The 17,228-nt window shown below is 52.1% G+C and overlaps 1 protein-coding gene across 1 annotated transcript; it reads left to right on the forward strand.

The window, feature by feature from the left end:
* Positions 1 to 9,972: 9,972 nt before the first annotated feature.
* On the forward strand, positions 9,973 to 12,813 carry LOC117877387 (interferon-induced transmembrane protein 1-like). The gene is made up of 2 exons (XM_034770475.1): positions 9,973 to 10,347; positions 12,003 to 12,813. The coding sequence occupies exons 1-2, from the start codon at positions 10,108 to 10,110 to the stop codon at positions 12,174 to 12,176; spliced, it is 414 nt and encodes a 137-aa protein (XP_034626366.1). The 5' UTR covers positions 9,973 to 10,107; the 3' UTR covers positions 12,177 to 12,813.
* Positions 12,814 to 17,228: the final 4,415 nt, after the last annotated feature.

A 17,228-nucleotide genomic window follows, 5' to 3' on the forward strand; every position in this document is an offset into this window, starting at 1 on the left:
ACCTCGTTTGATATTGAGGCACATGTGGTATTGACTCTTCTAGCTCAGTTTACAGGGCAGGATGGGACAAATTCTTTCAGCAAAGAAGGCCAAAGGCTGCTGGAGCATGGCAGCCAGCCAGCTGCCAGGACCGCAACTTACAGAGCTCAGAGGAATTTCACCTCTGGGGCAGCTGTAGATGGCAGGAAGGAAGAGCCTGGGGGTAGAGTAAATAGACAGTCCCGCTGAGGCGGCTGTGATTGGCGCTACCACTGGTGAGTCGTCTGTTTGCGCAGGGCCCTGCTGAGGGCAATTAACAGGTAACAGCAGCTTGAGGAGGCCACATGTGGTGTGCCAGATTCTTGCAAGAAGGCACAGCTCCATTCAGGCAGCAACAGCATCAAGACAGTCCATCATTCTAGTGCTTCTGCCCTTTGGGGAGGGATGAATTTCAGGGTTGGGGGAGGAGAACACATAGACAGGTAGAGTCCACTTGATCTCGGCCCCAAGATCCAAGTTAGCCCTGTGTAAATCAAGGGAGTTGGCTGGAATCAAGTAATCCTATAGCCTGCTTTTACCAGGGCAGGCCCACTTTCACATAGGATGGCTGTTTCCCAGAAATTTCTTCCAGGACATCTGCCAGGTCCTGGTTTTTCATTTCACCAGTTCAAGAGTCTAGGCGGTGGGGGTTGGGGTTGTGTCTTACTGAACTGTACCAAGCAGAATTTGCTGTTTGTTTACCAGGAACAAACAGTCCAGAGGGTGAACACAGAAAGAAGTGGGTTGTTGCCTGTGTTGGGGAAGGAAGGGTGAGAGGGTGTGAGAATGGATTTTTGTGTGTGTGTGTGGGGGGGGAACGGACGCATGTCCCATGTGGATTACAGATGGGGGCAGCCTGCATGTGGGAGAGGATTCTGGGGGACCTCCCTGTGTTTGTGAAGGGAAGGCTGTGGAGCATGTGACAGAGCCGTCGGGGTGTGAGACAGAGCAGTGTGGGTGTGATTTTGTGGGCGGGAGGAAAAGCACCAGAGAATGTTTGGTGGAGGAGAGAGGAGAGCATGTGTGAGATAAGGGGCGGTGGAGAGAACCCTGAGAGATTGGGGTCACTGTTTGTATGAAGGTTCCGTTTATTCAGAGATTCCAAGGCCTGAAGGGATCATTCTGATCAACTAGTCTGTCGTTCCTTAGAAAACAGGCCACAGAATGTCCCCAGACCAGTTCCTAGAGCAGAGCTTTTAGAAAAACATCCAATCCTGATTTTAAAAATCGCCAGAGATGCACAATCCACCACGACCTTTGGTAAATTGTTCCGATGGTTAATTATCCTCACTGTTAAAAATGTACATCTTATTTCCAGTCTGAATATGTGTCTAACTTCCACTTCCAGCCATTGGCTTGTGTCACACCTTTCTCTGCTAGACTGAAGAGCTCATTATTGAGTATTTGTTCCCCTTGTAGGTACTTATAGACTACAATCAAATCACCCCTTAACCTTTCCCTTGTTAAGCTAAATAGTTAGAGCTCCTTGAGTCTGTCACTATTAGGCATGTTTTCCAATCTGAAGCCTCTCCAATTTATCAACATCCTGCTTGAATTGTGGGCATCAGAACTGGACACGGTATTCTAGCAGCAGTTGCACCAGTGCCAAATACAAAGGTAAAATAACCTCTCTACTGCTACTCGAGATTCCCCTATTTATGCATTCCAAGATTTCCACCACCACCGCCAAATCTTTTTCAGAGTCATTGCTTCCCAGGATACAGTCTCCCATCCTGTAAGTATGGCCGACATTCTTTGTTCCCAGATGTATACATTTACACTTAGCCATATTAAAATGCATATTGTTTGTTTGCGTCCTGTTTACCAAGTGATCCAAATCAGTGAATCAGTGACCTGTCCTCTTCACTATTTACCACTCCCCCAATTTTTGTGTCATCTGTAAATAATGATCTTATGTTTTCTTCCAGGTCATTGATAAAAATGTTAAGTAGCGTAGGGGCAAGTACCAAACCCTGTGGGACCCCCCTGAAAACACACCCACTCAATGAAGATTCCTAGTTTACAATTACATTTTGAGATCCATCAGTTAGCCAGTTTTTAATCCATTTAATGTGTGCCATGTTAATTTTGTATCGTTCTAGTCTTTTTAATCTAAATGTTGTGAGGTACCATATCAAAAGCCTTAGAGAAGCCCAAGTATATTACATTAACATTATTACCTTTATCAACCAAACTTGTAACCTCATCTAAAAAAAATCAAGTTAGTTTGAGAGGATCTATTTTCCATAAACCAATGTTGATTTGCATTAATTACATTACCTTCCTTTATTTCTTCATTAATCAAGACCTGGGTCATTCTGTTTGCCCTTTTTAAGAATTAGCTTTCTTCCAGTCTTCTGCAACTTCCTCAGTGGTCCAAGATTTACTGAAAATCAACATTAATGGTCCAGCAAGCTTCTCAGCCAGCTCTTTTAAACTCTTGAATGCAAGTTATCTGGACCTGCTGATTTAAAAATGTCTAAATTTAGTAGCTTCTGTTTAGCATCATCCAGAGATATTAGTGGAATGGAAAGAATGTTATCATCACCATATGTTGAGACTATATCATTCCCCCCATACATAACAGAAATATTTATTGAACACCTCTGCCTTTTCTGCATTATTATTGATAATTTTACCATTTCCATTTAGTAATGGACCAATATAATTGTCAAGATTTTTTTTTGTTTCTAATATATTTAAAAAACTCCATTTTATTGTCTTTAACTCTGCTAGTCATAGATTTCTCCTGGTGTCCCTTTGCTTCCCTTATCAATTTTCTACAATTCCTAACTTGTGATTTATGTTCATTGCTATCAACTTCCCATTTCTTCCTTTTGTTACATCCCAATTATCATTTACATTTTTCCAACTACTTCTTCCTCCCACCTGATCTGGCTCATAATTGTTTTTAGCTTTATGAAATTGGCCCTATTAAACCACCAACTATATATAACATTGGTCTGGATCTTATCTGTTTGAACGTTATAAATGTGATCGAGTCATGATCAAAGGATTAATGATTAAGAGCTGTTTTAATAAATGGCTAAGCCATTGTTATAGTCTGTTAAAAGAGTGCCACTGGTTGCTTATAACTATCTACAGTACCTTCTACCAATGTACTTATAAACATCTATACCACACAAGCTACTCATGTTTGTTACATGCTTATAAACATCTACTGGTCATTTATCAACCCTTCTGCAACAACAAAGGACAAAATCGCACTGACAAAGTTGGGTCCCAGATAACTGTGTTTACTAAATATACACAACACACAAGCCTAACTATATACTTACTGCTGCTCTGGCAGCTTCTAAAACATACAACACAGTGAGCACCACTAGAGAGTTCACAAGCTATTTAAAGGGATAGTCCCTATTCCTGTACACTACATCTTTATGCATGGAACCTTCAGGGCCAGTGCAACCCATTAGGCGACCGCCGGCGCTTGCATTTGGGGGGCGGCATTTTGGGTCCTTTGGCGGTGACCACAGTGGCTGGATCTTCGGCCGCCCCGCTCATCGTTGTCATTTAGGCGGAGGGAGCTGGGGCAGGGGGGCATGGGGAGGGCCGCCTGCAGCAAGCAAGGGGGGGGCGGCACGCAGGGGAACTCCTCGCCCCAGCTCACCTCTGCTCCGCCTCCTCCCTTGAGCACGCCGCCCCGCTCTGCTTCTCTTCCTCCCAGGCTTGCGGCGCCAAACAGCTGATTGGCGGGAGAAGTGAAGCGGCGACGGTGTGCTTGGGGAGGAGGTGGAGCAGAAGTGAGCTGGGGCAGGGAGCTGCCGCATGGCTCCCCGGGCCAGGGGGAGCTGCCGCGGGGAGGGGCACCTCAGGGTGGAGGGGCAGAGAGTTGCCACAGGAAAAAGGGAGAGAGCTGAGCAGGGCAGTGGACCAGAAAGGACCAAAGGGTGTTAGTTAAGCTAGAGAGTGGGGTGGGGAAGGAAGGAGCAGGAGACAAATGATTCAAGAAAGCTGTGGGAAGGGTCATCATCACAGGCAAACCCAAGGGGTCTGTGCCAGGAAGTGCATGTCAGGAGACGGGGGCAGGTTCTTGCTCACAGATGCACACACGCTACTGGGGTCTGTACTGCTTTGTCTCGCATTCAGAGTGCTGCCAGGCTAACTCTGGAGACTACTCATTCATATGCCAAGTCTGGGCTTTGAAGTCCTGGACGTTCACAGATGGTTTTCTTCAAAGCTGGTTCGCATTCCTTTTTCCAGTGCACTTGGAAGAAGTGAGCAGATTGAGAAACCTTCGGTGACACCTGATCCCCCAAAAGGAGCTGGACTGGACTCTCTAGAATAGCCTGCACCTTTTCTAGCTGAGTTTTCACAAGCCTTCCCCCAGTCCTGAGCTCAGCAATCTGACTTCTCTTTTTAGGCCCAGACATATTCTCCTGGGTTTGCTGTTAATCCTGTTTCTTGAGCCTCTTCTAGATGCTCCCTGCAGGTGGCACTGTAGATAACTGCAACATCCAAGCACACTGAGCCCTCACATGCCTTCAGATCAGAGGTAGGCAACCTATGGCACACATGCCGAAGGCGGCACGCGAGCTGATTTTCAGTGGCACTCACACTGCCCAGGTCCTGGCCACCGGTCCGGGGGGTTCTGCATTTTAATTTAATTTTAAATGAAGCTTCTTAAACATTTTAAAAACCTTATTTACTTTACATACAACAATAGTTTAGTTATATGTTATAGACTTATAGAAAGAGACCTTCTAAAAACGTTAACATGTATTACTGGCACGCGAAACCTTAAATTAGAGTGAATAAATGAAGACTTGGCACATCACGTCTGAAAGGTTGCCGACCCCTGCTTTAGATTAAGAGTGTCTATTAACCTCTGATAAGTGGCTGGAGCCCTGGGTAGTCTGAATGGAAGGACTATGACTGGATACAACCTATCAGAGGTTTTAAATGCAATATACTCCTTTGATTCTCAAGGAAAACGCCATTAATCCCAACTTAGATCAAAGTGGAGCTAAATCCACCTTTTCCAATGCACTCTGTTAACTCCCACTTAATGCTATTTCCCATAGCACTCCCGACTCCTCCCACCCCTAGCATGCTTTCATAACATACTAATCGCCCCATTCTCAGCAGCTGAAGTCAGCTGGACCACATCCTAGTTCTAACCCTGAAGCAAGCACAAACTTTCTATCGCCTGCTTCCTGGTTGAGTCCAGTTTCTGATGAAATGTGGGTTTTCCCCTTCTTTCTCGCTTGTGACAATTTACTCTGGCACAGAGGGAGACACATTGAAATAGACAGAGGGGGAGATAATCGAATAGAGCGTACAGGAAAGGGGGGATACATGCAGGATAGAGACAGTGGTTCTTAAACCCCCGCAACACTTTTACTCAACAGAGGAGCTGCAAAATGAGGCACTAGATAAAATGACTTAAAAAAGGATGGGGCAATATGTACCATAAGGTCAGAAAATCACCTGAAACCACCTGGGCTGTCTGTGCTGCCCTTATTCCAGGTCTGTCTTTATGCTGAAAAGCTTCCCCCTCCTGCACTCCCCAGCTTTTCCTCTGTAGCTGCGGGGCCGTGATCCAGCTTTTGAAAATCATCTCAGACTGGAATGAAGCTGGTGGGACTATTGCTGCTTTATGGCGACATACCTGAGAACAGGTTGTGGCCCAGGACTTAAAACAGGTCACCGATTCCCAGGGATGGAGTGTTCTAATACTCCCCCCTCTCGCTTTGTATGCACACACGACACACCTCCTCTGGCAGGGCTTTAAAACCTCTAAGGCTCTGCTCACTGCCGGGAGGAAGACGGCATTCACACCTCTTTGAGACAAGTGTGATTGGGACACAGATTTTACACCCATGCCACTGCAGTGGTTAGGCTGCAGAATGTTTTTTTGCAAGGTTGGGCTAAGGGCCTGTCTATGGGGGAAAGTGACCAGTTAAACCACTCTGGTTATACTGTATAACTCCAAGTGTGGACACTCCTCTGCTGGGATCAGAGTGACGTTTGTCAGATTAGCTTTAACACAGGGGCGGGCAAACTTTTTGGCCTGAGGGCCACATCAGGTTTCTGAAATTGTATGGAGGGCCGGTTAGGGGAGGCTGTGCCTCCCCAAACAGCCAAGCGTGACCTGGCCCCTGCCCCCTATCCCACCCCCCCCCCCCCTCCCCCCCCCATCCCCCCCCCCCCCCGGGACTCCTGCCCCCATTCAACCCCCTGTTCCCTGCTCTCTGACCACCCCGACCCCTATCCACCCCCCCAAACTCACCTATCCTCTATCCAACCCTCTTGCTCCCTGCCCCCTCACCGCGCTGCCTGGAGCACTGGTGGCTGGCGGTGCTAGCCACCAGGGACACACACAGATACCTTGATCCAAAGCCTATCAGAGTCACTGGAACTCTTTCCACTGAGTTGGCTGTGTTTTGGTTATTGTCCAGAGAAAGCAGAAGTGGCATGGGAGAGGGGGACAGTAACGCACATGTGTACACACACACACACACACACGCAGTTTGTCGTTCCTAAACCAAGCGCTAGAGACTTCTCCAACCAAAATCTCAAATCCAGAGTTGCAAAATTCTGTGATTTTTATTGTGAGTCTTGTGATATTTGGTATTTATCTGCAGACGCCAGCTACAGGAGTCAAAACATTTAATGGAAAAATGTGTGTGTTTGTGTGTGTGTGTGTAAAAACATTTCATGGACGTGCGTGGGGGTGTGTGTGTGGGGGGTGTGAGTGAAAACATTTCATGGAAAAGTGTGTGTGTGTGTGTGAAAACATTTCATGGAAAAAGTGTGTGCGTGCACGTGTTCCCCAAAGGTAAGCTCCTAGCCCTCTTGGTTGTGGAGGAAAACCTTGAAAATGTGACCCAAGGGAACCCTGATGGCTCAGAAACCAGTAGGCAAAAGAAGAGCCCCAAACATTTTTTAAAATAAACTGACATTTGATCCTGATTCTTTTGGGGTCTGATTTTTGGATGCCTGGGGCTGACAATGCTGCAGCTCCACACATCATATGGCTGGGGTGGGTTCTGAAAGCTGGCTCTGAATTTAGCAAGAAGGAGCCCCCAGTTTTATAATGGGCTAAACCAAAACCCATCGATGCAAAATGCTGGGCTGTTAAAAGCTCAGATCCAGCCTTGCTCCTACATCCTCTCTCTCATGAACACACACACACACACACACACACACTCTCTCTCTCTCTCTCTCTGTGCCAGGAGCGGGTGTGAGAGGAGGGGCCAGTGGTCTGTGCCAGGGAGAGGGTGTACAGGGGCTTTCTGGAAAGTGAGAAGGAGGATGCGGGGGCTGTCCCAGGGAAGGAACAGAGGTTGACGCAGCTGAGGCAGCAGTATCTAGGAAGAGGCCCAGTGTACGGCTGGGTCTATAGCCACTGCATGTCTCCAGGTTCTTCCCCTCCAACCCACCCCCGCATTAGCTCTATCATTTGCTCTTTCCTTGACACCAGAAACCTAACCGGTGGGAAAGGAGGGTCCTGCCGTCCAACTCGGGAAAGCGAGAGCTAACGGGCCACGTGATTTCTCGGAAACACAGTTTCAGGGGCCTGATGAAGCCAAACACTGCACCGCCCCTCCCCCAGTGCGAACATGCTCGCTGGCCTGTTTCCAGCACCTGGCTGGGCCCTGTTCAGCTCCAGCTGCAGCTGGTTTCATCCCGGCCCCTTTGACGGTTGCAGGGAAGCTCTGTGCTCCTGCCCAGTGAGAGGTTGTTTGGGGAGAGGCACAGAGGAGAGAGTCCTGAGGCAGAGAGGCCTCCCCGGCCCCAGGGCCAGCGGAGCAGTTGGGACAAGGGGAGTGAAAGGTACAGAATCACATCTTCATGGGAAACCACATAGCTCTGCACCACTTCCTCTGCCTTTTGACCAGTCATGCAGGAGGGGGAAACCGCTACCACTGCTTTGTATCCACCACGTCTCACGACAGAGAAGGGGGGCTGCGGACGGCAGGACAGCGAGGATCGGTCGCTGTCGCTGTCACTGCCCCGCACCTGCGCTAGATAACTGGGCAAACATTGACCCAGTCCCAGGTCACCTCCGCTGTAGGGCGGGCGGGCTCTAGGAGATGGGGAGCCCCTCAGAGCTCCTAACTGAGCCTGTGGCCCTGGGACAGGTGGGCTGGGAGTGTAGGTGCAGGGTCCCCTGGCGGGGTAGCTCCACCAGCTAACTTTAGCTTTAGTTCACCCCCCAGGGTAATCATGGTGGGAGCAGTAGCGTAGACAGGGCACAGGCACCTTTACCATCCCATTCTCTAACCCTGCTGGGGTTGGTGAGAACCGCCCCATGGCCTGTTTACTCTAGCGCGCCCGCCATTGCCGGCCCTGGTGGGCCTGAACTCAGGGAGAACTACAGTGCCACTGTATACTAGCGAAGCCAGCGCTGGCCTAGGGCCTGAGCAAACAGCAGGGCTTGTGTGGGCAGCTCCCATCAGCAGAGCTACCCCTAACCCCCACCCAGCAGGGAAATTGTGCAAACCGGCTAATCCCCCAGCAAACAGACAGCTCCAGACTTTCCCCAGGCCTCCTCACGCATCACTGATGTTCGGCCTCCAGTGAGCTGAAGGAGAAGCAGCTTCCCTGGCTGGGCTCCTAGAGAGGCCTTCTCCTTCCGCCAGAGTGCTGCTCCCCAACCCACTTGGCCACAGGAGTCACCATCTCCCCTTCCCTTCCCTCCCCCCCCAGATTTAAGTGAGATGCCACCTTTGCTCTATTTTGCACAGGACCAATAAGTGTAATGCAGTGAGAGTGCCTCGCACCATGGCTCTGCTATCTTGTGATAGGACCCCGCCACTTCCAATCCTGACAGACATATATGTCATGGGATGGAAACTCAGCACAGGCCCTGGGAAGGGGGCAGATCCAGGGAAACAGGGACAAGCCACGGAAGACCCAGATGGTGGCAATGCTCCTCCAAGTCTGCCCGCTACGAGGATTCACATTAGCCCAGCGGCATTTGCCATCACTGCTCTTTGTGCGCTATGTGTCAGTGTTATAGTTGCACTCCTGCCTGCAATTAGAGGCAAGTTTGATTTAGTAGCTTGGGCTGGAAATCAGAAACCCTGGGTTCTATTCCGAGCCCTGCTACAGACTCAGTCGGTGAGCCTCGGCAAGTCACTTCACTGGCCCGTGCCTCAGTTTCCCCATCTGTAAAAGGAAGGCAATGATAACGGATCCCTCTTTGTAAAGAACTTTGAGATCCATGCTTCGTAGCAGCTCCTCCCCTATGGTGCAAAGGGAGACCTACAGTATATAGGGTCAAACTATTGTTATGCACTGGTCTACTGACTTCCTGCTGTTCATGGCTGGATCACATCTGCGCTAATCTGTTCCATACATGTGTCGTGGAGTGTGAGATGGACGGCTTGGTGGGGAGCTGGGCGCCTACGTCCCTTGGGCTCTCAAAAATTCCAGCCTGTATTTCTAGTGCTCCATGTGCTAGGAGCAGGAGCCTGGGTAAAACACCTTGAGCAGGACATTGCATGCGTACCCCAGCTATTGGGGTGCAGTGCCCTCAACCCTCTGGGCCTGTCTTTCTGTGGCCCCCATCCCACCCAGAGATAGCAAACAGGGGGGATAAAAGTGATGGTAAACCGTGCAGCAAGAGCTACGCTCTCAGCTGTCGCCCACTTAGTCAGGGTGGGCACTCCAGGGGGTTGGCTGAGCAGCTGGGAAAGCAAATCCCAGGGAAGAGGGCTGAGGTGACCAGAGAGCAAGTGTGAAAAAATCAGAATAATACCAGGGTAATAACGTCCTATACAAGACAAAGCCCCTAATATCGGGATTCAAGTCACCCCACTCATAGGCCTTTTGTGATTGCAGGGTCCTGGGACCCCAGCTGGCAGAGGAAACCTTTCTGTTCTCCAGCTTGCTCTCAAATGGCCGGGAAATGAAACTTAGGAGTGGGGAGGTGGGGCAATACAAAGAGAGCCGCACACAGAGCAGGAAACCAAGGGCCAGCCCTCTCTTGCAGCTCCACCTCCTCCCTCCTTGCTGTGAGCTCCAGGCTGCCCCAGTCCTGAGCTCTGCCTGGGAGATCACAGCAGCTCCCTCTTTGCCCAGGCTCAGCCAGCAGCTGTAGGTTCACCCGGCGGGAAGATGGAGAACCCCCCGTACGCCTTCCCGGCCCGCAGCAACCAGCCCTTCCCACACCACAACTATGAGCACCTGAAGGAAGAGCATGAGATCGGGGTGGTCTCCCCAGGGGCCACCGTCAGCTCCACCGTTATCAGCATGTACCAGCCCCCACCCCGCGACCACATCATCTGGTCCATCTTCAGCACCCTCTACGTGAACTTCTGCTGCCTCGGTTTCATGGCGCTGGTTTTCTCGGTCAAGGTGAGAGGGGCCCGTGCCCCGCCCTGCGCGTGCCGTGTGGCCCCGGGGGCGAGTCTGGGGCCTGTGGGTCTCAGCCTCGCGGGGGAGCCTGTGGCGGGGCAATCGCCTGAGGCCATGGGCTGTGGTGAATGCGTGCGCACCACGCTGGGGCTGAGGTGAGGCTCTTCCCTTGACGGGCTTAGCCCTTGACCTCAGGCTGACCTAGACGCGGTTTCTGTGGCTCCCTCTGACCCCGGAACAGGCCTCTCCCGATTCCCCACCCTGCCGCCTACTCTCCCCAAAGGGGGTGACCCGGGAGCAGCTGGGCATGAGTGGCTGAGGCTCCACGGGCTGGGCTGAGGGGTCCCCCCGCCCGCCAGTGCTGCCAGGATTCTGGGCTGCCCCGTTAAGTCACCCTAAGGCCCTGGGAGCAGACCAAGTTTAGTAGCAACTTTCCAGCTCCGTAACCTTTACAACCCCCCGCCCCGCCCCCTTCCCCAGCCTAGATAGAGCGTGGGAGCTCCCACGCTGGGCCTCTTCCTGCCAGAGCCCAGGTCTGGGGCCAGAGGAAGGGGATAATAAGCAGCTGCTGGCCAAGTATGAGAGACAACTGGAACTGCAAAGGAGGCCCTGAGTGTGGGGACCCCATTGCTGGGGGCTGAGCACTAATGGTGCTAATGGGGGGGAGAGCAGACATCCTACAGCCCTGTAACTGGGGCAAGGGGTGCTATCGCTCACAGAGCTGCCCTAAAAGGGAAGAGAACCGGAATCAAGGGGGCTGAGCCCCAGACGTAGGAAACCCCACTGCTGAGAGAGAGACTGGGGCTGAGTCTAAACGCACAGGGACCTCGGGGCTGATAGGGCCTGCACCTCTCCCATTACAGATGCGGGGGTCACAGAGAAGCCCCTGTGCAGCTTTGTAAGGCTCTAACATGGGGATCCGACAGCTCTCCCACCTCTTGCCGCTCGCACTCAGCCCCTCTGTGCAGAGCAATGCTACAGGAATTCGCTTCCCCCTCCCAGCCCTGGCCTTCTGGGGAGTTTCCTGGTTGTTTCTCTCTGCCCATGAGCAACACCTGTTTCCTGCAGGCGGTTGATAAGAAACACACAGCTTGTTCCTAAACCCAGCCCCCAGGGTCCCCGCGTTCAGACATGCCCATCCCCCTGGGAGCTCAACTGTTCACCCACAGCCAAGCTCTGATGGCCCCTGACCGCACATCTGCCCATCGCCCCAGGGCAGGGGTTCTCAAACTGGGGGTCGGGACCCCTCAGGGGGTCGCAAGATTATTACATGAGGGATTGCAAGCTGTCAGCCTCCACCCCAAACCCCGCTTTGCTTCCAGCATTTATAATGGTGTTAAATATATAAAAAAGTGTTTTTAATTTATAAGCGGGGGTCGCACTCAGAGGCTTGCTATGTGAAAGGGGTCACCAGTACAAACGTTTGAGAGCCACTGCCCCAGGGCCTTGAGATTCTCCCACGTGTCCCCCCCCCCCAACAGTCTCACAGGCCCATGCCCCAAAATTCATACACCCCTGTCCATGCTCCATGGAGAGGGGGGGCTGAGATTGCGGAATTTGGGGGCCCTGGGACTGCGAGCCCAGAGGGTCACACACCCTGCCCCCAAGCACGAGGATCACGCGCTGTATTTGCTTCCCTCCCTCCCTCCCTCCAGGCCAGGGATCGTAAAGTCGTCGGCGACCACAGCGGCGCAAGCAGCTACGGCTCCACCGCCAAGTGCCTAAACATCATGGCCCTGGTCCTGTCCCTCCTCTTGTTCATCCTCATCATCGTCCTAGTGGCAACAGGCGTCATCGCTGTCACACACGCAATGCAACCTGGAGTCTAGACCCACCGCAGCCGGCTGGGGAGGGGGGTGTCCTGACTCTTACAGTGCTCCCCAGGCAGGACTGCCCCTGCCACACTTCCTACACTTCCGACCTCTCTCTCCAGCTCTGCTTGCTCCTTCACTACCGGTGCCTGGCCGCCTCCTGCTGTTTGGTGAGCTGGGGAAGGAGCAGTGCTCTCCTCCTGGCTTCAGGGCGGCACTCCAGCTGTTCTTACAACACTAGCAGCACTATCATCCTCAGAGACGCTCTCTCCCCTGTCCTCCTTTCCACCAACAGGCTGAGGCACAGGGATTCGGGCCAGGGCACTGCTGTGCCGCCTCCATGGGACTCTTCCCCATACCATCCTGCTTTACCCACCACCACCCTTTCTCTGAGGGTGACTGGCCCACTCTCCATCCACAGCCCAGCCGCTGGGCTGCTCACTGGCTGCCCGGCAGGGCACTGCGCAGTGGAGTGATGTGAGCCAGCCCTTCTGGCACAAGGCGACCAGGTGGGCTCCAAGGGAAAGGTGACAGCTCTCCTGCGGGTGACGTGCCCCTCGGCATCTCTGCAGAGACAGGCACTTGTAGAGCGATTTGAAGTAGAACCGCGAGCCGGGGGGAACGGCTCTAATAAACTTTCCTTTCTCTCTTGTAAGCTGGCTTGTTTTTTGCGGCCAAAATTCTCAAATGCCTGTATGGCTCTGAATGGTGGGTTGGGGAGGAGGGTGGAGCCTCTGGCTTCCCCCAGCATTTCCACCAGGGCTCTGCTAGTCGGACCAGTAGGCTCAGCCTGCCTGGGGGAGCCAGGCATGAGTTAGACACAGGGTGCTCACCAAGAGGGGCTGGAAGGCCACACGGGGCCCTTCTGCAGCCAGATGGGGGCTGCCCCGCCAGTCCCAGCAGAGGTGCAATGAACATGGCAGGCACAATGGAGACACTCGAACCAGCAGCCATTGGCGAATCCAGCACTCCAGAGCCTGCTACATACCGATGAGAGGCACACACCGCGGGAGTGGGGCTATGCCTAGGAGACTGAGCGAGCGCGTGTTGCCACTGAAGCGTACTGGGAGGGAGGGTAGTGATGGGGAGGGCTCACCCCAGAGAACAGGGGGGCCCAGCAGCAGAAAGCCATATCCTCTGTAGGCCTGCAGCAGGAGTTGGCAAGAGCACGGCCCCCAGCCATTGCTGTACACTAGGCTGGGAGGGAGAGGAAATGGGGGAAGGAGACTGGTTCTCGGAGGGCAATCAGGGACCCTAGAAAGGCTGTGGCCTCACGGCCAGGGCAGGCTGCTGGGGGAGAGGTGGGAGAAGGGACCAGGGACGTGAGGAGAGAACTCACCTAGCTACAGCAAGGAAAAGTGACCCTCACTGAAGGAAGCCAGAACATCCAGCCTATTAGTGACAGGCAATATCCACATTAGCCTCATTCACTGACTAGCAGGCTGATCCCAGGCTCTGCTGCACCAGCGAGGTGCTAGCCCAGGGGTGGGCAAACTTTTTGGCCCGAAGGCCATATTGATGTTGCGAAACTGTATGGAGGGCCGGGTAGGGAAGGCTGAGCCTCCCCAAACAGCCTGGCCCCCGCCCCCTATCTGCCCCCTCTCACTTCCTGCCCACCTCAGAGCTCCCGACTCATCCAACCTCTCCCGCTCCTTGTCCCCTGACTCCCCCCGGTACCCCACCCCCAACTGCCCCCCGGGACCCTAGCCCCCCTGCTCCCTGTCCCCTGACTGGCCAGACCCCTATCCACAACTCCGCCCCATGACAGCCCCCCTGGGATTCCCATGCCTATCCAACCATCCCCTGCTCCCTGTCCCCTGACTGCTCCCGGGAACCCCTGCCCCTTATCTAACCCCCCCACTCCCCATCCCCTTACCATGCTGCTCAGAGCAGCAGGAGCTCGCAGTCCCGCCGCCTGGCCGGAGCCAGCCATGCCGCCCGTGCTGCCCGATAGGAGCGGTGGGCCAAAGTGCTGGCGGCACAGTGTGCTGAGGCTGCAGGGGAGGGGGGACAGCAGGGGAGGGACTGGGGGACAGCCTCCCCAGCTGGGAGCTCAGGGGCCAGGCAGTGTGTTGTGTGAAAAAATACTTCCTTATGTTTGTTTTAAATCTGCTGCCTATTCATTCCATTGCGTGAGGGGTGACCCCTGGTTCTTGTGTTAGGTGAAGGGGTTTGATGCAGCTCCCATGGACTGAAATGGGAGCAGGATCATCCCCTAGCGCACCTCCTCCTGCACATTGCTTGGGTCACTAGTTCAGCCCACTGCTGAAACCCTGCTCTTGCCACATTGGCTAAGGCTGGTGGAGTGTGTGTGTGTGTTTTTATTTTTGTTTTTAAGTTTTGCTAGTTGTCTCTTTGCTTTCCTATGGAAGCAGCGTAGCCCATCCGGCTTCTGCCCTGTTACCAGATAACCCTGCTTAACTACAGCCAGTCTTACAGAACCAGTATCTGACATTCAAGCTTTTTGCAGCCAGCCCTTTGTTTGTGTGTGTGTAATTAAGGCTCTCCTTCTGTCTTCTTCCCTGTGACAAGTCCTATAAGAGATGGGCGTGATGCATTGTCCACACCCCTGCAGGTGAGAGTAACCCCAGGTCATTCTGGGAAAGTTTAAATCCAGAGCTGAACAATCTTGCCTCAGGCCCTTCCCCTCCAAAGTGCTTCTCTAGAGCCATGTTTATTCCTCTACTGCAACTGGAACAACCACACCCTGGCGTGCATCATTGGCTGCTGGCCTCTTAAAGAGATATCTCCCTATTATGCACATGGGTTATACGTGTGCATTTGAATGTGCTGATGAACCTGGGCCCACAATGTCATGCTGTTAGCAGATAACGGGTTAAAGATCTGACACACTAAAAGAGGAAGAAAATGAAAATCACTCTCAAAAGATGTTTCAGAACACAAGGAAGTATTCAAACGTTAAAAACCAAAACATGAGAAAAGAAGAAGTTGAGTGTATGAGCTGCAAATGGTGCGGCCCAATCATTAAATGTAAATATTTATAAGCTAAATAGTTCTAAATCTACAACAGTAAACTGTTTATTCAAATGAAAAGCCTTATTTGGGGATTAGAGATCTATTGTTTTCTTAAACTCAGAGGTCACACTGGGTTTTGAGTTCTGTTTTAGTTCTGCAGCAAACCACAATTCATTCCATTCATCAAAGCATTAATCTACTGAATACTCCCCTCCTTCCATCCACCAAAATAAGCCCCGATATTTACCCTGAAAAATTATTAATAGTTTTTTGCACCGATTTTCACCGGTTTTTGTTGTGGTATAAACACCAATCCATTCCTGGGGAAAATTAAATACAATAAAAACCAAAAAGGGCAGGCCCTAAAAATGGAGCAGATCTCTTTTAAAAAAGCTGATTAAAATATTTTGTCCTTAATCATAACTATTGTGAAGTCATTTTCCTCACACAGGCCTTAATCCCAAATTCAATGAGTCCATTTTCAAAATACTTCCCTGAACAGCAGGGTTTTCCTTAAGAGTTCATATTACTCATAGACATTTTGGCCTAGCACTGATGTGCCTTGGAGTTACTGGAACCGCTTCTTGCCTAACCCTCACCAAGTACGGTTGCCTGCCAACCCTCCAGCATTGTCCTAGTCCCAAGAAATTAATTTTTAATTAAAGATTATGTCATGTGATGAAACTTCCGGGTATATGTCCAAACAAACTTGCCAACCCTCTCACCGTGGCGTGTCCTATCAGGGCATCACACATCCTGCTTCATCTGATTGCTTTATTCATGCGAATTCCAAGCCTGCACTTACTGGCAGCTCTGGCCACTGGGGTTTCCCAGAAGGGCTGGTATTGGATTCAATTACCTTTGTCTTGTTTACAGCTGCTGGGTGGGTTGCCTCTCCCAGAGCAGTTCGGGGGCTGTGGCTGGGTGAATGAGGCAGGGATCTCTTCTATTTTTAATAGGATAGTCCCCAGGTCTAATGCTCCATTGCCCTGCCCCTGGGGCAGTCATGTCCACCTGTGCCAAGTGGGGATAAAACGCTACCAGAGAGAATTAGGAGCCAGGCTTTTGATTCAGCCCTGCAGAGAGAAATAGGGGCCAGTGCTGCAGTGGGGAGCCCAACCAAACTTTGGGATCTCAGGCTTCAGTCCAGACATTAGAGATCTAGGAACCAGCTATGAAGTTTGGACCCAGATCCAAACTTGCCCAAAGTTCAGGGAGTGTTTTGAGCTAGTGCTCAGGTTCTGGACCAGCTGAAAGCCAAAGCCAGTCTGCTAGCAGGGGGAGGAGGTAACTTGTACCTTGTACAGATGGGAACAGTTGACTGCTTGGCTTCAAAGCTGAGGGAACTGTGAGAGGAGTTGGCTGGCTGGGCCCCCGCATTCCTGTGGGGGAGGAAGATATCGCTGTGCGAGCGAGAGACAAAGGCTCATAGCAGCTAGCTGTTAAGGGAGCGGCTGAGGCTCACACTAGTCCAGTAGTTCTCAGACGTTTGTACTGGGGACCCCCTTCACATAGCAGGCCTCTGAGCACGACCCCCCCTTATAAATTAAAAACATTTGTTTATATATTTAACCCCATTATAAATGCTGGATACAAAGCGTGGTTTGGGGTGGAGGTTGACAGCTCGCAACCCCCCCATGTAATAACCTTGCGACCCCCGGAGGGGTCCCGACCCCCAGTTTGAGAACCCCTGTGCTAGTCCACCTGCATTTCCCAGAGTGGCTGGTTTGGGGAGCTCAGAAATACTGAGCATCTGCAGCTCCCACTGACTCCACTTGGCATTGCCAGGCACCTCAAGTGGGGCCTACAATCCTGGCGGTCTTATTTTCAGGAACCCCAACACCTGCTCAGTGAGAACAGACACTGAACAGCTGGTTAACTCCTCCCTCGCCTTTGAGCTACATTCAGTTTGTGGTCTAGCCTGCAGTAATAGGGTTACCATATTTCAACAATCAAAAAAGAGGACGGGAGGAGCCCCGCCCTAGCCTCGCCCCCGTCCTGTCCTAGCCCCGCCCCTGTCCTGTCCTAGCCCCGCCCCTGCCCCTTCCACTCCCTCCCACTTCCTGCCCCCTCAGAACCCCCAACCCTCCCCCC

This window comes from Trachemys scripta, chromosome 4, assembly GCF_013100865.1.
Source record: "Trachemys scripta elegans isolate TJP31775 chromosome 4, CAS_Tse_1.0, whole genome shotgun sequence".
Taxonomy (NCBI): domain Eukaryota; kingdom Metazoa; phylum Chordata; order Testudines; family Emydidae; genus Trachemys; species Trachemys scripta.